The following is a 20,977-nucleotide window of genomic DNA, read 5'->3' on the forward strand; positions in this document are numbered from 1 at the left end:
GCTCCTCCTGCCAACACATTCAGCTCCAAAGGGGGTGTCTGTGGCCAGGGCTGTGGGGCAGCATTTGCAAGGGAACCTGCAGGGGTTGTGTTCCCTCCATGGGACAGTCTGTGGCAGCACATTCTGTCATTTCCTCCCTTTGCTGGGTCAAGCAGCACAACTTTGAAAATGTGGACTGGGAGACCTTCTAAAAATGCTCTGGTTGTTTGCATTTTTTTCAAAGAATCTGTTTCATTTTCCCTTGCCCACTGCAGGTTACCTGAGCCGGGTATTCAGAGGGGCCGATCCAGAGGTGAGTGAGAAAGGAACATTTGATGTTCCTGGTGTTTAAGAATTGTGCAGCCAGCTTTGAGCTTGGCCTGGGGCAGTAGAGAGTAGAGGGCCAGCTGAGTAAGCTGCAAGAAAATCCATTTCCATGTCTGTAGCAGCAAGAGTAAAGGCATCACTGGCTATTTCCTAATTTTGCATTGCAGAGCTTTAAAAGAACTAAAAGCCCAGTTTTGAAGAAAGAATGTTGCCTGCCCAGAGTAGCCAGGGGGGATTATCTAATTCAGAGCAATTTGCAGTCCACTTGAATCAGCCCATTTGAATTTACTCTGAGGGACTTAGAATCCCATTGCTCTCAAAGATGATGATTTGTGCTTAGTAGAGCTGGCTCTAGAGCTGAACAGAAAGAAGGTTATAAATGAGAGGTAATGGCCTGTGTCTCACGCTCCTGTCTGTCCACAGAGCACAGAACCAAGAGAAGATTGTTCTTCTCTGTCTCCCTGTGCTCCTGGAGAAGAGGCCAGAGAGGAGCCCAGTGACCACCAGGCTCCAGCTGTGGTCACACCACAGCCACGACTTTCCCAGACAGTAAGTGCCAGTTCTGGAGGGTGCTGTCTTTAGTGCAAGGCAGAGCTGCAAGTTTCTGAGCAGCCAGCTCTTGCTGTTGGTGGCTGAGGATGCTGAGTGCTGGAGTCCTGCCAGGACCCAGCCATTCCCCTCAGCCAGTGACCCCTGGAAAATGGGCTTTGAGCTGTTCTGTTTAGGCCCCAGCTTGCTGGGATTCTGATAGGGGCAGCATCTCACAGTCACTTGCTCTGCATTTGTGTCTACAGAACATGGAGGCAGAGGCACAAGCAGAGCTGTCTGTGTTCCCCAGTTACATCATGGGAGTGAAGAGGAGAGACACGGAACAGATCAGAGAACTTCAAGACCACTGGAACATCTATTGGCTGAGGCGCCATCTAAAAAACCAGGTGAGTGGAGGAGTGGCAGCCACTCCACTCATGAAAGTGTCTCCATCTTCCTGTCCACAGAACTTTGGTGAAGAGCTGCAGGCAGAGATGCTGAACACCCAGGCTATGATCAGGACAACGGACGAGGGGCTGGAGGAAGAAATGAATGCTCCAGGAGAAAGAGAAGAGAGGATTCATCTCCCTGAGGAGCAAGAGGCTCTAGAGGAACCAGTGAGTCAAAGAGCCATAGCCACTGCAGTCACCAACCTGGTGCTTTCTGCCCTTCTTGCCTTTCCCCAGCAGAGCAGCAGGGACTGGGGTTATGCCTCTGAGTGCCCTCCTGCTCCAGTGTCTGTCACAGCCACTCTGAAGGACACTCCCTGCTGGGCTGAATCTCAGCTGCTGCCCTGGACAGGGGACTAGTGCTTTGGCCTTTTGGCCAGCAGTCATGGGAAGGCATTCCTGCTGGCCTCTTCCTGCTCTCCTTGTTTCTTGAGGGGTTCTTGCAGGTGAACACGGTGACCCAGCTGGATCTTGAAAGAAGCTGTCTGTATCCCTTGTGAATCTGGTCTCTCCCTTTCCTCACAGTCCATGACTCTTGGCTGACAGGGACAAGCTGCACTCTCTGACTGCTTTGTTCTCTTTGACTCCAGGTGGGAGTGTTGACATCTGGCCTGGCAGCCTGCAGAGATCTCCATCAAGGGACTGGCAGCGAGGAGCCCCGAGATTCCTGCGAGGACCAGAAACTGTCCCAGGCAGAAGCGCTGCCAGTTGGACACGTTCTGAATGTGGCAAAACAAGAGAGGACTCCATGGGAGGAGGTAGAACATCTGAACAAGCAGCTGCAAGTGTGTCTGCAGCCCTTGGAGGGGGAAAAGAGTTCTTTTGGAGAAATGGAATGGTCATTTTGGCAGTCATCCTTCAGAAAATCCATGCAAATGGATTTTGGAGGAAATGGAAAATGAATCTGGCCGTGAACTTGAGTAAAACCAGCCTTTGGGATTGTCTCATCCACTTAGAGAAGTGAACATCAGAAAAAACCCATGACAGAGCCCTGCATGTGGCTGACAGCACCTCCCTAAGGGCTTGCATTTGAAATGGGATCTGGGGCTAATCTCTGCCAGCCACTTTTCTGACACAAACTCCTTTGTTGTCTCAGATCTCCACAGGCTCTTCTGTTGCACCTGCAGCAGCAGCAGCAGCAGCAGTGTCACCTAAAGGAGCCTTTGCTGCCCCAGCTCAGAAGTGGAGCCCGGGCAGTTGGTTCATGTCCAGCAGTGACACAGCTGCTGCTCAGCAACAGGAGGTGGAGGATGACTCCCTGGAGCTCCTGAGTACGTCTGGTGTCTTTCTTCTCTGAGGGACAGTGCACTGTGTGCACGTGTCAGCACAGCTGCACCAAATGATCCTCCTCACTGTGGTGTCCCAGGGGCATTTAGGGCTCCCCACAGGAAATGCTGTGCTCCAAGGCAGCAAGAGAGTGCTCTGGGTGTTCCTGCTGCCTCTGAGGGCAGCTTGGACGTGCTGGGCTTTGCCTGAGCTTCCCTGTCTGCTGAAGGCAGAAGCAGGGCTTGTTCTTGCATCAGCAGAAGGCTGTGACCTAGGAAATGATGTGGGCAAGTCCTGTGTGCTGGTGGCCAAACTGGATAGAATGGTTAGCTTCCTAAATTCTCCTTAGACTCCTGACTTCTCACCCATCCCCAGAGCAAAAAACTTTATAGAATTTCTTTGGTTTAGGTGTTTTGTCTCTTTTGGATTTGGTTTTAGTTTGGGGTTTTTTCTGGATTTTTTTTTTTTTTTTTTTTTTTTTTTTTTTGGTAGAATTATTTTCTCCATCCTGAAGGAGCTCTTCTGCCCCATGTCTGTGACTGGTGTCATTTTTATGCCTGTTCTTATTTACCACTACTACATCTACAGGTTTTTTTAATGACACCATTCTAGTTTTGTCAGTGAGAACTCCTTGGAAAGAACATCAGGTGAAAGCAGAAGCAGAGACCGAGAGGTGTTTTTCTTGTGTCCCCAATGAAAAAAACAATCCTTTTATAAGAATCTGTATTTAATATCCTAGTTTTGTTCTTAGAAAGATGTGTCCAAGAAACACATCCCTGGGGCTTGATCAGATCAAAGTGCACTGTAGGCATTTCTCAGGAGCAAGCCTCCAGCCCCTCTGCTGTATATTCCTCAGATCCATGGCGCTTTTCCATCCCTGATTCCCAGTCATTCCCATGACTGTTAGAATGCTGCCCATTGACCCAAGCCCTGCTCAGATCAGTCTCGAGGAACACACATCAAGTCCTTTGTGATTCTGCAGCACAAGTCATTGAATCTGCTTCTTGCCCAGAAGAGCTGCCAGTGCTGTGCTCTCAGATAAGACCGGGGGGGGCTGAGAACAGAGCCCAGGTGACTCTGTGTCTCCCATCAGCTGTTGGCACAAAAAGGGCCTTGATGTGCACCTGGGTGTGTCTGAGCTCAGAGCCAATCCTGCTGTGTCCTGCATGGGGTCCCCGGCTTGGAAGGGGCTGGGTGTGGCCGTGCCTTCTTGCCATGGCTTGTCAGGGCTGGTGCTGGGGCTTTGGCAGCTTTGTTGTGGTGGCTGCGCTGGCCCTGAGGGCCAGTGTGAGTGCAGAGGCTGGAGCCTTGCTGAGCTGGGAGAGTCCCGCTGCCGCCCGGCCGCTGCAGCGCGGAGCTGCCCCGAGGCAGCAGCCCCTGCTCTGGGCCGGCTCCTGCATGGCCTGGGCTGGGCTCAGCCAGGGGCAGCATCTCCTCTGGGCAGCTGTCCGTGTCCCGCCGGCCCCTGAGGAGGGAGCACTGCTGTCCTTGCTGCCCTTGCCCGCTGCGGGAAGATGGGCACGTGTGCGGGGCTGAGAGGGCCAGTGCAATGGCAGGGACTGATCCCTGCTCTCAGGGGGAGGAGGAGCACTGTGCTTCTCCACCTGGGCCACGGCCAAGGGCGTCTTCCAGCTCAGCCTGCTCATCACGGCTCAGGCTCCTGCTGCTGCTGGAGGCCCCCTTGGCATTGCTTACAGCATCAGCTGCTTTGCTTTACAAGGGGAAAGGCATTCTCTTGGCCAACTGCTGCAAAGTGGAGAAGGTGCCCTCCTCTCCTGGGAATGCATCTCCCTCTGCTTTGTTTTCTGTCAAGAGATCTCTTCAAAGGCCTGTGGAAAATCAGGCTCTGTGCTGGCCTGCTTGTACTGCAGAGCTGCCTGTCTTGTTGGGCTTGTTGGTGTTACCCAGCTGAGCACAAAGGACTCAGAAGGCCAGACTGTACAGCCCCAGTGGGGCTGCCTTTTGTATCTTGGATGGTGGGATCTCTGCTTTCAAGTGAGCATCTTGCATTTTGTTTCCCTCAGGGAAAATGGTGAACGTGGAAAATCCCCGGAGGAAATACACTGAACTGGAAAATGTTGGCAGAGGGTGAGTCCAACCACAGTTTCTTCTCCACAGTCATGGGGCAGGTGATTTGCTGCTGGAATATCTACCAAGTGTGAAGTCAGGCACTTTGCAGCTGCAAACATATTCAGACACTGCGTTAGTCTGCCCCATGTCTCAGTACCAGCCAGAATTTGTAAGTGTCGTCAGGAGTCATTGTCAAAGACACTTGTATTTCATTGCCAGAAACAGCAACCTACCCCCAAGCACAGCAGTGAGATAACAGTTCTCAGGAATATTCCTTCCCAAGTGTTTGCTGAAGGAAATAGTCTGTGCTCAGGATAAAAACTGCCCCGTTTAGAAACTGAAACCTGAGATGAAAGAATCACCTGGCCTTTTGAGCTGAGGCACTAAAGCCCAGTGCTTCAAGAATAGGCCCAGTGCCCATGCACTGGAGAGGAAAATGCATCATCTGCCTTCTGGCAGAGCCCTCCTGCATGCTGCAGGTTTGAGGCATTTCCAGCAGACATCTCCTGTCTGGGCTGGCTTTCACTCCAAGATCTAAATGGCTTCTCCTTTCTTTGCTGCTCTTTTGTTTCTAGGGGTTTTGGAGATGTTTGCAGAGCGGTCGACACTGCCACAGGAGGAGAGGTAAATGTCAAGAGCCCCTGCAGATCCTGCTGCTCTCCAGGGCTTTCCTCTCTTGTGTCAGCTGGGGCTGGAGCTGTGGCTAGAGCTGTGCTGCAAAGGCACAAGAAGCACAGAGTGGTGCCAGCCTGCCAAGTGCATTTGGGACAGTCTTTGTCCTGCTCAGCTGCCAGGAGGAAGGCAAGGAGGGCAGCGGTTCCTTTCAGAGAAGGACGCTCTCCCTGGCTCTCAATTGCTCCAACAAAGGTGGTGCCTTAGAGCATCTCACTGCTCTCTGGGCCGACGGCTTCAGAGTGCTGAATTCTCATTTCTGGCTGCCAGCAAATACATCTGAATGTTCCTGGCAGTTCCTCAGCCACCTGCAGTGCTGCACGTGGGAAGTGCATGTAGGGAGAGATCTGCAAGGCCTCCCTAAAAGCCCCAAGCCCTGCCTGTAGCCCAAGATGTATCCACAGAGTAGCAAGGCACGCTTTACTTCTTCTGAAGTGCAGACAGAGAAACAGAGAGTGTGCTCAGAGCTTTGGGGGTGACAGTTGAGACATGATTGCTAACAAGTGGACAAGGCAAAATGTCAGTGGCCACGTGTCCTGTAAGTGGCCCCCAAAGGAGCAGAGAAATGAACTGTTGGAATGTCAGTTCCTAATGACTCCTTTGTCTAATCCCAAGGCACTTTGGCAAGGCTCACCCGTGTCATTGCTAAATCACTCATCCCGTGTGTGCTGTGGTCTCGTGCCACCAACTTCTAAAGTTGCTGATTTTCAATGTCATTCTAGGTGGCCATCAAGAAAATCGATATTCAAGGACTCATGATTGAAGACCTTCTAACAGAAATCAGAGTCCTGAGGATGAACACAAGTCCCCATATTGTAAATTATTTAGACAGGTGAGTGATCATGGTCTCATCCCATGAAGGTTTGTTTACAAACTAAAAGCATGCAATGTTAAAAACCCACTTTGGACAGTGGCAGAAAAGAGAGCTGGTAATTATTGGGTAATTATTATTTCTCTACTCATCTCCAGTGGATGGGAAGAGAGTGTATTTCGTCTGCATGAGTCTTCCCTGGCTTTCAAACACATAGTTGAAAAACCGTTCAAAAACCTGCATCAACCCTACCATACTAAGTCAATACCCTGAAAGCTCACTGCCTCCATGTTGTCTCAGCATTGATTTTTAAGGTTTCTTTAATGCTGATGAAGCATTCTAGAGAGGATTTCCCTTGGATTGTTGCCCCTCTATTCCATGGCTGTCCATGCCAGGAACACTAGGTGCTTATTTCCAGAAATACCCCGTGGGACACGTTTTTCATCTTGGCTGTTACTAAACTGCACTTTTTGCCTGCTGGCCATCAGAGACATCTCCTTTTTCACAGATGTGCTGTTCTCCTTGAATGTGCACAGACTGCAAACAATGCCCAGCCTGGAGGGAATGTCTATTCCTTTCATTCTGTCCTTGTCACAAAGGGATCCAGAAACAAGAATCAAGCAAAGAAACCTATGTTTGCATGTTCATCTGCGTGGTCTTGTTCCCTTCTTTCAGCTACCTTGTGCGTGAGGAACTCTGGCTGGTGATGGAGTTCATGGATGGAGGCACTCTGTTCGACGCTGTCAAGGAGACCTACATGACAGAAGACGAGATCGCCGTCGTCAGTCGGGAGGTCAGTCAGGGATCCCAGCTGTGCTTCCCAGGGCTGGGGCAGGACTGTCTGGGAAAGGGGCTCACAACAGGAGCCATTCCATGGGCCAGGCTTTGTTTCTGTGTCGCTGGAATGCTCTGGGCAAGCAAGAGCGTCTCACGTGAAGTGCCTGCCAGTGCCCCTGCACTCACTGCACTCTGTTCTTCTCCTCTTCTCTCCTGCTCTTGCATTCTCACTCTGGCTCTTGTATTTGCTCTTCTCCATCTTACCTCTCTAAACTTTGGCCTGCCCTGCATTCCTTGCCTGTAAAAACAAAGGTGGTGGTGGCAGCATTTGAAAGGAACAGCATAGATAAAAGAGAGACTCATTTCTCTCAGTGCTCAGCTGAAAAGGTTAGCAGTGCAGCCAAAATGCTCTTGACTTGTGAGCACCTCCACTGCAGCAGCATCATCCTGGCTGGTTTGCAGGGCGGAGTCTACACCAGCAGTTGCTGTTGCTCTTTGACAAGCTGACATGCCTTTCTTTACAAGGGTGCTGCTCTGCTGGTGTTGGAGCAGCAAGCTCTTCCTCTCAATGGCACTGTGTTCTGCCATTCCTCCCCATTCCCCTGGAGAGGGAATCTTGGAGAGCTGTTTCCTTTCTTGTGTGATGAAATCCCATCCCTGATTTTTGCCCTCCTGTTTCTGGTTTCTCTCTCAGTGCCTCCAAGGACTGAATTACCTCCACTCCCACCACGTGATGCACCGAGACTTGAAGAGCCCCAACATCCTCCTCAGAACCGATGGCTCTGTCAAGCTGGGTCAGTATATTCTTGGTCAGGTGCAGCATTCCAGGGATGGGGGGGGTGGGGCTGCTTTGGAGTGACTGCCAGCTCCCCAAAAATGGTGCTGGTGGCAGTGCAGGGAGCCCTGCTGTGAGCTGACCACACGGTTGCAACGTGCACAGACCTATGGCCAGAGTGGCATTGCTCTGTGTGTGTCCCTTCCAGAGAGAGGGAGCTACGAGTCTAAAGCTTTGGGGAACAAAAGCCACTGCTGGAGGCAGTGTAAAAAATGTGGGGATTTTGGAAGTAGCCAATGGCATATTTCCTTGGCTAAAGTCCTGAGGAAACAGAGCAGGGACTGTTGCAGGAGATTCAACCGCACATTCACCAACTTCTACTGGGCAATTCTTTTGCTTGCTTTCCTAATTGCACAGGATTCAAATTAAAAGTCTTTTGCTTTCTCTCCAGCTGATTTTGGCGTGTCTGCTCTACTCACCCCTGAGCAGAGTAGACGCAGCTCAGAGGTCGGCAGTTACTGGTGGAGAGCACCTGAGCTGGTGAAAGGTCACCCATATGGCCCCAAAATTGACATCTGGGCCTTTGGGATTGTGACAATTGAAATGGTGGAAGGAGAACCTCCTTACTCTAATGAAACTCCTCGCTCGGTAAGTTGTAAATACTCTCTGATCCCGCTGTCTTTCTCCCCTAGCCCACCTTCTGTGTGTCATTGGACAAAATCCCACTGCCATCTGCTGGAACTACTTCCACCACGGTCCCTTTCTGAAAATTTCCCTGCAGCACATCAGCATCTGCTGGAGTTTTGGTTGCATCACTGGGGGAACTCAAGCCTTACCCCAGGCAAACAATCTCCCTTCTCAGGCAACATTTGGCTTTGGCTTAGAAGTCGTTCCAGCTCTTTTGGCCACATAGACGGCCCCACTAACAGGAAACAACCATTTTAGAGCTGCTGTTCTCTTTCCTGAAATGAAGGGAAGAAACCTAAACCCAACCAAGTTTCTAAAAGAGTGGTTTGGAGAGAAGAAGCAAGCCAAAAGCTTGATGGCTTTTGTTTGATGGCAGCTGTGCTTTAGGGACCAACAAGCACCGCCGAGATGCTTTGCATGTAATAATCCTTGGAAAGAGTAGAGTGAGTTAGGAGAGCAAAGTCCCTCTTCCAAACAGCCTGCCAAGCTGGTCAGGTGAATCCTCAGAGAAGCAAAGGGGCTTTTGCTGATGTAGTTTCCACTAACAAGGTCAGTCAATGAAATCAGCTGCCAAGGCAACATCTGCTGCATGTTGGAAAAGCTGTGGCTGCATCGGGCTTTGGGTTTTTGTTGGTCCAGTAAAGTCATCTCTGCCTCTGTGCCACGGCAGAAACTGCCACTGCAGAGTGCAGCTTGAACAATGGGATGTGGGAGAGCAGTTCCAGAGGTGAAAGAAGCAGCTGAGAGACTGGTGTCTCCTTCTTCTCCAGGCTCAGCTCCTGATAGCCACCAAAGGGACCCCAGAGCTGCAGCAGCCCAAGCTCCTCTCCCCTTTGCTGCGGGACTTCCTGAGCTGCTGCCTGCAGACAGACGAGGCGCGGCGCTGGTCTGCCCAGGAGCTGCTGCAGGTAAAATGCCAAGGGGCTGCAGGGAAACAGTGTCCCAGGGATGGGCTCCTCCTCCACTCAAGTGCAAGGCATCAGATGAGCCCCCTCCTCCTCACCTCCACTCTTGGTGCTGTTCAAATGCAAACAGCCAGGAGTCCTAGACTGGGCTGGGCTGGCAGGGACCTGGAAAGCTCATCTGGTCCAAGGGCCCTGCAGTGAGCAGGGGCATCTTGAAAGAGATCAGGATGCTCAGACTTGAAATCTTTCCAGGGCTAGGGCACTTAGCAGCTCTTGCAGCAAACTCTGCCACTGCTGCCCCACTGTTGGTCCTTAGACCTACTCTGACTCAATCCCCTTTTCATTTAAAAAGTATTTCTCTGCATTTGAGGCTCTAAGCTTGGAAAAAATTGGCTTATTGTTGTTTTTTTTTTTTTTTTCCTTTGTGCAGCATCCATTTGTAACTCTGGCCAAGCCGACCTCCAGCCTGGTGCCACTGATCACTATGGTGAAGGAGTGGAAGGTGGAGAGACGGATGAGACACCACCATTAGAAATGTTTGCTCCATCACCAGCCTAGAGAAGAATTACAGAGTTGAATTGTAGATAGGAATTGTACTTGGGATTCTAGTGTAGGATTGTCGCACAGGATTGAAGCCTAGGATAGTAACGTAGGATATTAGCATTTATTGTAAAGAAATAAATTTTTTGTAATCTCAATTCCTTTCAAAGATTCCTCTCTTGAGCCTCTGAGAAAGCTCAACATTTCCTTCTGAACTTAGAGGCGGAAAATGACATTGAGGGCTTCTTTGGTGCAGTTGGAAAGTGGGGAAGGCTCTTCTTCAGTCATCCTCTCCAGACCACAGGGCCTTTGGAATGTGGCCCACTGGCTGGGTTTTACCCAGCTGTGGCAGTTGTGTTTGAGGCAGAAAGGGCAGTGGCATTAGCAGGCAGAACCAAAGGACGAGTGGGGCAGCCCAAACACCCTGTGCATCTGCAGGCCTTGAGCTCTGACTGGAGAGCATTTGAGTTCCTGCCCCTTGGATTTGTATCCCTAAGTGCAGTCTCTGTGTGTGGAGGAGAGTTTTGCCCCAGTGAGAAAGCAGCAATGTCAGGGAGGCTGCTGGGAAAGGCGCAGAGCTGGTGCAGAGCTGTCAGCGGGCGCCAGGTGAGAGCAGGCCCCGCCTTGGCCAGGCTGGAGCCCCAGCAGAGCCCTGGCAGAGCCCGGAGCAGCCTGAGCCTGGGCAGGGGCAGGCTGGAAGGAGGCCCTTGGAGCTGCAAGAGGCAGCAGCCCGGCCCTGGGGGCCTCTTGGTGGCCGCGGGCGAATGCTGCGCTCTCAGAGCCCAGCTGGCAGCCGGCTGCTCCCGAGGGGAAGCGCAGCCGTGCCGGGCACAGCACAGACTGGTGGCATTGGCCGCCCGCAGTCTGCACAGGAGGAGAGAAAGGCACAGCACAGCCCGGGGCTGCAGGCCTGCCTGAGGATTCCTACTCTTGTGCCGGCTGCCCTGGCACTCCTGGCAAAGGTGAGCAGTGTGTGCAGCACTCTGGGCACAGGGAGGGAGCCGGGCTGCTCCGCAGGCTCCAGCACAGGGCAGCGTCCTTCAGGCACGGCGCTTCTGCCTCCCGGGGGAACCGAGGCCAGCGCGAGGCAGGGACAGCTTGGCAGGTCACATCTGCAGCACAAAAGGGCCTCACACAGCTCCGCCAGGAAGCGCCTGCACTCCTGGAACTCTGCACTCAGCCACAGCAAAGGGGTGAAATGCAGAGTGCTCTGCAGAAATATTCAGGGGCACCAGCCCAGCCTGCTTTGTGCTCTCTGGCACACAGCAAGCGCTGTGCAACACAGCCCTGAGCTGCTGGGAGAGAGGTGTTAGAAAGGAACCAACTCTCGGATGAAATTAAATGGGGACAAAGTCATGAAAGCAAAAGAGAACTGTTTCTTAGTAAGGATTCACCTGAGCTGGGTGTGTATCTCGCTCTCCCAAGAGCCAAACACACACACAACACACACTCACACAGAATGCTGCTTTTCATTCCCTTGCCCAGCCCAGGGTGAACCGTGTTCCCTTTCCCTTTGGCTGGGTACTAGGGAATTTTTATTCTCTCCCCACTGCCTCATCTTCTGTCCCCTCTCCTCTTATCCTACTTCCCTTTTGGTCTGGTCTTCAACCTGGCCCCTCTCCCAGCTCACAGCAACACCCAACAAATTAACTAGAACTAATACAAACCCTAAATTGCAACACCTACCACCAAAATTTTCCTTCTTTTTTTTTAGTAATCTTTTGGCTGCAGCAAAATATGACCTCCTATCCCACTGAGGGAATCGGGGATGAGCCTGTGCCTTGTGCTTGAGCAGTGAACTGATTTGGAAGGGAGCAGAAGGGTTTCAGGAGGCAATTGGGGTTTTCTTTCTGAATTGCTGAAGAAAAGACACAATGTGGCTTCAGTCAGCAAAAACACGTTCATGGTAAATTGAGGAAATGCTTGTGAGCAATTTCCAGAGAAGGAAGGTGTTGAGAAAATGTTGAACTGGAACAAATCATCAATTCCCTTTGCATTAACAGACAGTGTTTAGCCCTCTATTCCCCCAGTGCAGTGACTGATGTGTGCAAGTGGCTACCTCAGCCTTGAGAATAGAGTAGTCCTCCTAAGAAGGAAGCTGGAAAACTACTGGTAGGGGAAGAAAGTGGTTGTAGGAGGCTCTTGAGCATCAGAAGAAAATTGGAGGAGTGGGATGTCCCCAAATGACCCTCAGAGATGCTCAAGAGAGTCCTACTCTCCTCTCAGGAACTTCTGAGAAGTGATTTAAATATGTCAACTAATTGGAGAGAATGTTTAGTCTGTGAGTTTCAGCAAAGTAATGAGTAGGTCTTCTTTCCATGGTTACAAAGTAGTAAGTGAGATTTCTGAGTGAGCACCTGTTAGAAAAGTGATTCCCCATGCACCCAGCACTGAAATAAAGTCATGCCTCCTTTCTCCCACTGAGCTGGCACCAGGGATTGGGCCCTGCTTGGTGACTTTCATTTGAGTCGCTTCTATTGCAAGGTGAAAATGAAGCCTTTTCCGGCTGTTTCCCTCGGGGTTACCTTTTTGGGGCCCAAAGCTCTGTGCTGCAGGTGTCCCGGGTGTGTGCAGAGCAATGCAGCCTCCACAAAGCCCTTGGTTTCCCCACAGGTCATGGGGATTTGTTGCCAGCTGTGCCCAGCTGTGGCAGGAGAAAGAGCCCGCAGTGCAGTGGGCGCCGTGCCCTGCCCAGCCGGGGCTCTCTGGCACAGAGGAGCAGCAGCACCAGCACCTTTCAACCCACTCCTGCCTTGGCCTCCCCTGGCACACAGAAGCCTCTGGAAATCAGCACCACCTGGCGCCTTCCCAGCTTGGAGCAGCTCCTGCTGCTGGGCACATCCTGCCACTTCTACTGCTTCCAAACAGGAACCAAGGCACAGGTGGAGACGGACATACAGAGAAGCCCTGGGCTTGTGCAATCAATGGGCAAATGCATGGGGGAATGTGTTAGAAATTATTTCAGCTCTTATGCCAATACTGCCTTCTCTCCTTTTCTCTCTTCACATTTCCTGCTCTTTTCCCTCTCACATTTCCACCCCTTCCCCCTCTCGAGTCTCACAGTTTTCTTGTCATGTTTGCCTGTCAACTTTTACTCATTTTCCCCACCCTTTTCAGCTCCCTTTCCTCACACTTTACCTCTCACATTTCCCCATCTTCCCACTGTTTCCTGCTCTTTTTTTCCTCATGTTTCTCACAATGTTTCCCTCACTAATTCTGCCCTTTTCTCCCCTCATGTTTCTCTCCTTTTCTCAGTCATTTTGTTCCAAGATATCTCCTCACATTTCTCACTTTGGGCCTCATGTTTCTCACACTTTCCCCCTCACATTTATCATTTTTCCCCTCATGTTCCTTATACTTTTCCTCTTGCATTTTGTGCCCTTTTTTCACTACTGTTTTCAGATACTTTTCCTGTCAGACTTCCCACCCTTTTTTCCCCCTTCTTGTTTTCTGCCTTTCTCTGCCCTCTGGTTTCTCACTGTTTCCCCCTCAGGATTCTCACAATGTTCCCCTCACATTTGCTGCCTGTTTTTTCTCTCTCTTTGCCAGTAAAGTTTCTCACTCTCTTCTCCTCACACTTCCCTCCATTTTTTCCTCTTTGTTTCTCACCCTTTCCCGCTCAGGTTTCTTAGAATTTTCCCACTGTATTTCCTGCCTTTTCCTCCTCTCACCCTCCTCTCCTATTTTCACTCACATTTCTCACCATTTTCCGCTCAGTTTTCTCACCCTTTCCCACACAGGTTTCCTACCCTTCTCTTCCCTCACATTTCTCTCCTTTTTCCACTCCCATTTCTCACACTTGTCACCTCACAATTTCTGCCTTTTTTCCCCCCTCACATTTCTTAACCCACTGGTTCCTGTCAGTGACTGCTCCTCTTCAGTAGTGGATGGGCTTCTCTTGTTTTCCCCTGCAATCCCCTACTCTAAAGAACGGGTGCCAGAGCAGCGCTCCAAGGAGCCCCTGCCTGTGCGTCTGCTGAACAGAATGGCCGTGCTCAGCTTGAAGAGTCTCATGGAGAACAACCTAAAGTGCACTGGGCTTCCCGCTGCAGTTTTGGTTTGTATTTCAATTCTCTGTAGTCTTCATGGTGTTCTAAAGAAATAGGTGCCCTGAGGGATACACATTGCGGGTGAGCAGCCACTGCACCATCCGCCTCAAGCAGATCCATCTCCGTTTTCATCCCCTCACAGTCACTGTGACTCCTGCCTGGACCAAACCGCTTGTGATGCTTCTTGATGCTAAACAAAGTCCATCTGCTCAGGAAATGCTTTTGGCCCTCTTTTGGAGAAAAAATATTTTTTTTTTTTTTTAATGTTCAGTGCCTGGAGTTTTTTCTTATTTTCACCTATTTGAATTGCCTTGACACCAAAATACTGCCAGCTGACATTCCAAACTGGCTGGTCTATGTTTGTGTGCACAGAGCAAATGTGCCACACCGTGCCCATTTCCAGGTGTCTGTTAATGTCCTGTTCAACAAAGGGCTGAAAGGAAGGACTCTCCCTGCCCCACGCGGCTCCAGGGCTGGAGCTGGGCTGGCAGGGGCCGCAGACCGTGCTGGGAGGCCCCGCCTCAGCCCCATCCGCCATCTTGTGTGTGTCTGCCTCAGCCCCATCCGCCATCTTGTGTGTGTGTGCCTCAGTCCCATCCGCCATCTTGTGTGTGTCTGCCTCAGCCCCATCCGTCATCTTGTGTGTGTCTGCCTCAGCCCCATCCGCCATCTTGTGTGTGGCTGCCTCAGCCCCATCTGCCATCTTGTGCATCAACCCAGTCCAGCTCTGAAGTGAATGTGTTGCTGTTTTGTCAGCAGTCAGGGTCAGCACCAAAAACACCAACACCAGCAGGACAGTCTACAGGGAATGGCACAGCTTTGGTTTAAAGCAGCCTGTCCTAACTTGTCACTGTCCTTTACCCATGAACAAGTCCCCAGGGCCACACACAGCAAATGTCCAACAGCAGCTCCATCAGCCACTTCCTCCTGCTGGCATTGGCAGACACGAGGCAGCTGCAGCTCCTGCACTTCTGCCTCTTCCTGGCCATCTCCCTGGCTGCCCTCCTGGCCAACGGCCTCGTCATCAGCGCCGTGGCCTGCGGCCACCACCTGCACAGCCCCATGTTCTTCTTCCTGCTCCACCTGGCCCTCAGTGACCTGGGCTGCATCTGCACCACTGTCCCCAAAGCCATGCACAATTCCCTCTGGAACACCAGGAACATCTCCTACACAGGATGTGTGGCTCAGCTTTTTATGTCTTTTTATTTTTCAGCAGAGTATTTCCTGCTGACCATCATGTGCTACGACCGCTACGTGTCCATCTGCAAACCCCTGCACTACGGGACCCTCCTGGACAGCAGAGCTTGTGCCCACATGGCAGCAGCTGCCTGGGCCAGTGCCTTTCTCAATGCTCTCCTGCACACAGACAATACATTTTCCCTCCCCCTTGTGCCATGGCAATGCCCTGGGCCAGTTCTTCTCTGAAATTCCACACATCCTCAAGCTCTCCTGCTCACACTCCTTCTTTAGCAAACTGGGCCTTCTTACATTTAGTGCCTATTTAGCACTTGGCTATTTTGTGTTCATTGTTTTCTCCTATGTGCAGATCTTCAGGGTCGTGCTGAGGATCTCCTCTGAGCAGGGATAGCACAAAGCTTTTTCCACCTCACTCCCTCACCTGGCCATGGTCTCCCTTTTCCTCAGCACTTCCATCTTTTCCTACCTGAAGCCCCAATCTGTCTCCTGGCCCTTTCAGTTCAGGGATCTGGCCCTGTCAGTTCTCTACTCAGTGGTTGCTCAAGCCCTGAACCCCCTCATCTACAGCCTGAGGAACCAGGAAATCGAGGATCCCCTGAGGAAAATGATGCCTTGATCTTTTCAGAAGCAATAAACTCCCTTTTTCCTGCTCCAGAAGATTCAGAATGCAACTCTTCACAATCTCAGACTGTTTTTTCCTATTTGTCCATTTTTCATTGGGACCTTTCCTGTTTCTGTTTTTAGTGTTACTAGTTTGTGTTGTCACATCCCACTTTCTGATGTGACAGACACCTTCTATGAAGTCACAGCTAGCTCTGTGATGTCACAATCCAGTCAGTGATGTCACACAGCTCACTCAGTGATGTCACACAGCCACCCTGTAATGTCACAGCACACTCTATGACCTCACAGCCCTCTCTATGATGTCATAAAGCCACAGCATGGGGTCACATCCTTCTCTGCAATGTCCCACACCCCCCTCTGTGATGCTGTAGCTGCTCAATGACCTCACACAACAAACTCTGTGATGTCATAGCCCAATCTGTGACCTCACACAACCCACTCTGTGCTGTCACACAGCGCCTTTGTGACATCACAGCTGCTCTGGGGCTCTGTGACACAGCCCCCTCTGGGACAGCACACAGCCCCTGCCAGTGCTGAGCCCCTGTGAGCTCTGCCTGTGCCCTGCTCGTGTCCCTGAGATGCCCTGGCAGTGCCCCAGCCCTGCTGGGCTGTGCACAGGAGCTGCTCCTGGGCAGAGCTGTCTCTCTGCAGCGCTGCCCTTGCCAGGAGCTGCCTCTGTGCCAGGAGCCCGGCCCAGCTCAGCAGCACAGACACAGCACAGGGACTTCAGTGACCCTCTTGGGGCTTGTGCTGAGGCCTTGAACATCAGTCCCTGAGAGGGAGATAAAGAAACCTCTCCAGAACTCCAAGTCAGAATCCAACTCCAAGGTTTTCTGAAGTTTTAATGGGTCCCACTGAGGTTCATGACAGAGAAAGTGTCCCCAGGCCCCAGGCAGAGCAGAGAACTGCAGGCAGTGATGACAGGTGGGGACAAAGAGAAGCCAAGTCCTGGTGCCCTGGGGCACAGCAGCCTCTGTGCCACCAAGGGCTGTGAGCAGACACCTTGTCCGGAGGCCCTGGGGCCTCCTGGCACAGCCCCAGCAAGGCTGGGCACTCTCAGCCCCTTGTCCTGCCCTCAGCATCCCCCTCCCATCCCAGTGGCCTCAAGGATCTGCTGGAAGGAGTCCCTGGGGAGCCTTGGTCAGGAATGGCCCTGGGGGGCTCCTTAATGCTCCCAGGGACTGCAGGTTCTTCAAAGGACTTTGGGTTTTGCTTTTGCCTTGGAGTCTCTAAGAAGTTGTGCAATCCAATTATCTGCTGTAATTAGTCCCTTGAGAGGCTTTGTCAGTAATGACACTCAGTGGGGCTCATTAATGCTTCAAGATACTTTAGTTATTTTAAGGTACTTGGAGTTTCCCTTTTAAAACTGACTTTATGAGAATTTTGTGCCATCATGGCCCCAATTATCTACTGTAACAAGTCCTTTGGGATTCTGAGTCAGTAACAGCACTCAGTGGGGCTCATTAGCACTTCATAGTACTCAATGTTTATTAAGGAATTACTTTTTGACACTGACTGTTGTGCGAGATAATTTGCCTCTAATTATCTGATTTAATGAGTCCCTCGGGAGCTTTACATTCACACTGAGTGGGGCTCATTAATGCTCTGAGATACTCAAGCTGTTTAAGGTACTTGGCATTTTCCTTCTCACAGTGAGTCTCTGAGTCGTTTTTGTGCAATCCTGGCCTCCAATTCTCTCCTTTAAGGAGTCCATAAGGAGCCTGTGTTGGGGATGGACCTCAGTGGGACCCATTAATGCTTTTAGACACTTTAGGTTTTTCTTCTGACTTTGACTCCTGGAAAGGTTTGTGCAATCTCCTCTCAGGCCCTGAGGTTCAAGGGCTCAGCACCAAATGCAGCACGGGGCTCATTAGGATCAAGCAAGTCCTGACAAACCATGGCTGTGCCTTGATTTCCCTCTGGTCTGATGCAGTTCATTAGGAAGCCTTTTTCATAAAGTTATGGAGGAAGCTTACAAAGAGTTTCTAATAAACCCACATTGCTATTTTCAAGGGTCTATTTTTGTCTTTAGAGAAAAGGTGACTGCAGCACTCTGTGATTGATATTGACCCAGAGTCTCTTCGAAGGAGGTCTGGCCTGCTCAGAGAAGCTGTGCCTTGAGCTCTGGCCCAGTGTGGACAACCTTGCTCCACATTCCCCAACCCCATCCTGTCTCTCCTCACTCACCTGGGAACTGCTTTGCTTGGAGAACTGGCTGTACTCAGCCAACAGAGGGATTTTCTTCTTTTTTAGAAATCTAAAACTCCTAAGTTTCAGACAATCTCCTTAAGTGTGCGCCAAGGCCAAGGGGCCACCAAGGAGGTTCCCCTTCCCCAAGGCAGAACCATGCAAGGAATGTTTTAGACACACAGGAGGTTCTGCAATAAACACAAATCCAGAGCTGGCTGAAGGCAGAATTAGACCAGCACCTGAAGGACAGGCAAGCTTTGAACTCCTTGCAGGTCCAAGCTGCAGGTGGGTTGTTGAGAGGTGTGTGAGTGAGCCCAGAGTGAGGGCAAGGGAAATGCAGAGAGGCCTGGAAGTGCTTGTGTGCAGACAGGCAGTGGGGAAGGGCAGTGCAGGGCTGGCCTGGGCCAGGAGTGAGGGTGGATCATCATGCCAAGCTGGCCTGGGCCATGGCAAGGGGCTGTGGCCACGGGCACTGCCCTGAGCCCACTGCCTGGGCCCCTTGCTGAGGGCTGGTGTCAGTGCCCAGAGGCAGAGGGGATCCCTTGCTGGGGGCTGTGCCATGGCCACCTGCCCTGTGCCGCGCTGGCTGCTCAGGCGCCGCGGGACCAGCAGCAAACGCCACTGCCAGGGCCAAAGGCAGCTCAGGCAGACAGAAAGGGTCAGGGCTGGCCATTGTTTCCATGGCAGCCCTCCCTGGGACACCACACCTGGGTCACCTGGCCTGGCCATTGCCATGGAAACCCCTTGTGGGGACCGATGCCACAGAGGCTGGCACTGGGACACTGCTGGGGCCGGGTGCTGAGCACAGGCTGAGCACACAGAGATGGGTTTGTTCTTGCTGAGCTCACACAGAGCCAAGGCCTTCCCTGCCCCTTGTCCGGCCACGCTGGGGAGGGGCTGGGGCTGTGGGGGAGCTTGGGAGGGGACACAGCCAGGACAGGTGACCCCAAGTGACCCCAGGGATAGCCCAGACCACGGGACATCATATGCAGTGTATAAAGTGGGGAGAACAAGGAGGAAGGGGTGACATTTGGAGTGAGGGTTTTTGTCGTCCCAGGTGACACTTGGGCAGGACGGGGCCCTGTTTCACCAGTGGGCAGGGTCAGCACCAAAGACACAGACACCAACTGAAGGAATTGTGTCATTTATATAATGCAAAGATGCAAAGAATTACAAAAGGATGAGCTCAGCAAAGCACATAATCATTAGTAAAGAATTACAACAGGAGCTCAGCAACACATCCAGTTGTTTCCACCAAAAATTGTTTATATTGATTTAGAAAGATCCATCACCAGTTGCCCTCAGACTCTGGTCCACACATCAGCTGGGGGAAGCTGTCACAGCTGTCACTGCAGAGCCACTCCTGGACATGGCAATTCCTGCAGGTTCCTCCAGCCCCAGGTGAGGCTCCAAGCTCAGTGTGAGAGGGCTCAGTTTTTACACTGTTAAACAAACAAGCTGACATCACCTCTAGTACAGGAATAACTGGCTTCATTCTCCTGCTTGGCTTCTCCCAAAGCCTGGCCAGGGCTCAAGGAGGAACCAAGGGAGTTGACTGGGATCCTTCACCCCCCAAACAAGGCCAGATGGGGACTTGTCTGATTTTAAACAGAGAAAGGTAAATCCACATTTCACCACTGAACAGATACAGAGATCATTTTGGTGGTAATGCTCCATTAATGAATGGACACAAAGATAACCTTTGGCTGGAAGGTTTATCTAGAGGTCAGCTTTGTCTCAGGGCCTGTTGTTCAGGCTTCAGTCAGGACCTGCTGTACAGGCCTCAATTTTTCAATTGGTGCTTTGCCCTACAGGTGAATGACAACCTTCATAACAATTCTTTCAAACAAGAGTCTTAGATTTAAGTATTAGGCACAAAGCTATCTCCTCTTGTCTTCAATTAAGTGCTGCTCAAGTTCATTACTCAGGGCTATAATTCACATTGCTTTAAAAACATGCCTAATGAGATGTTTTTCTATGTTATTTATCAAATCCCCCTTTTTTTCTTGAGACTGTCTCTTTTTAGACAGTCTTAGCACTCCATTTCCGAGCACAAAGTGTCACAACAACTCTAATATGGAATCATAACACACCAAGTGCTCACACTGCAATGATTACAGTCACTGCCATGAATACATTTCACAGCAGCCTCCGATTTCGTAGCCATGAGGCCAATCCCACCAAGAATTGTCTTCTTTCTGTCACTCTTCTACTGCTCTTTCTATCAGTTTAATTTCTCCTTGATATTCTGCATCGATTCCTCCTCCCATGACATGAACACTTTGCAAGGCCAAGCTCCAGTGGGCAGTGACCAAACCAAAGTGTCCTGGAGGACTCTGAATTCCTGTTTTGGTATTGATAACTCTCATTTGCTTCTGATTTATCCTAATTAATTGCAATGCATGAAGGTCCAGCCCTGCAGCCTCTGGGGTGGCCTGTCAGGGGCCATCTCCCCCAGAACAATTTCCCAGGAGGTCAAAGTCTCCCTGTCCATGGTTGGATTTGCAAACTGGGTGCAGCCCTGCACACCCAGGGGATTTCCATTTCCCCACTGGGGCCATGGTTAAGGGTATGGAGCACATCTGGGACATGGGTTTTCCATCGGGACAGGTTCCCATCTCCTCATTTTTCCAACTGCTCTTTTAACAACCCCTTCATCCATTCAACCAATCCTGCAGCTTGGGGATTGTCTGGGATATGAACAACCCAGCAGTCTTAATCACTGTATTTTTCACAGTAACAGAACATTCTGCATAACAGTATCAGCAAACCATGTAAAATTAACCAATTTCATCCCTTCCTCCTTTTTTCATTGTATACAATCTCACAAAGTTGACCACTGACTTTTGGATCCTGGGCAATGCTTTTCTGTAGGATATTTAGTGTTACATCCTTGAGCAGCCAAAGCTACCAAATTAGTATTACCAGCAGAATTTCACATGATTATTATTTTAGATGTAGACATAGACATAGATATTGATATGAACAGATATAGATATACAATATATATATGTCTAACTATATTACAAATATGTATATAGCTATTTATTACATTAATATTTTTTCACTTGCAGAAATGCATTTGAGCTCAAGATTGAAGCCTTCTTCTGTCACTCCATGTGGGAGTGTTC

The 20,977-nt window shown here is 50.8% G+C and overlaps 2 protein-coding genes across 2 annotated transcripts in view; one reads left to right on the plus strand and one right to left on the minus strand.

Moving 5' to 3' along the window:
• LOC310921264 (olfactory receptor 14A16-like) overlaps window positions 1-20,977 on the minus strand; it is a gene marked incomplete at both ends in the record, with an annotated part of 496,219 nt that overhangs the window by 364,874 nt on the left and 110,368 nt on the right. The gene's annotated exons all lie outside the window — the stretch shown is intronic.
• LOC310921150 (serine/threonine-protein kinase PAK 3-like) lies at window positions 5,201-15,648 on the plus strand (the record flags this gene model as incomplete). The annotated part of the gene is made up of 6 exons (XM_083881261.1): window positions 5,201-5,243; window positions 6,014-6,123; window positions 6,778-6,895; window positions 7,574-7,673; window positions 8,106-8,245; window positions 15,532-15,648. The coding sequence occupies exons 2-6, from the start codon at window positions 6,047-6,049 to the stop codon at window positions 15,646-15,648; spliced, it is 552 nt and encodes a 183-aa protein (XP_083737387.1). The 5' UTR covers window positions 5,201-5,243; window positions 6,014-6,046.

This window comes from Zosterops lateralis (assembly GCF_965231275.1).
Source record: "Zosterops lateralis genome assembly, chromosome: 33".
Lineage (NCBI taxonomy): Eukaryota > Metazoa > Chordata > Aves > Passeriformes > Zosteropidae > Zosterops > Zosterops lateralis.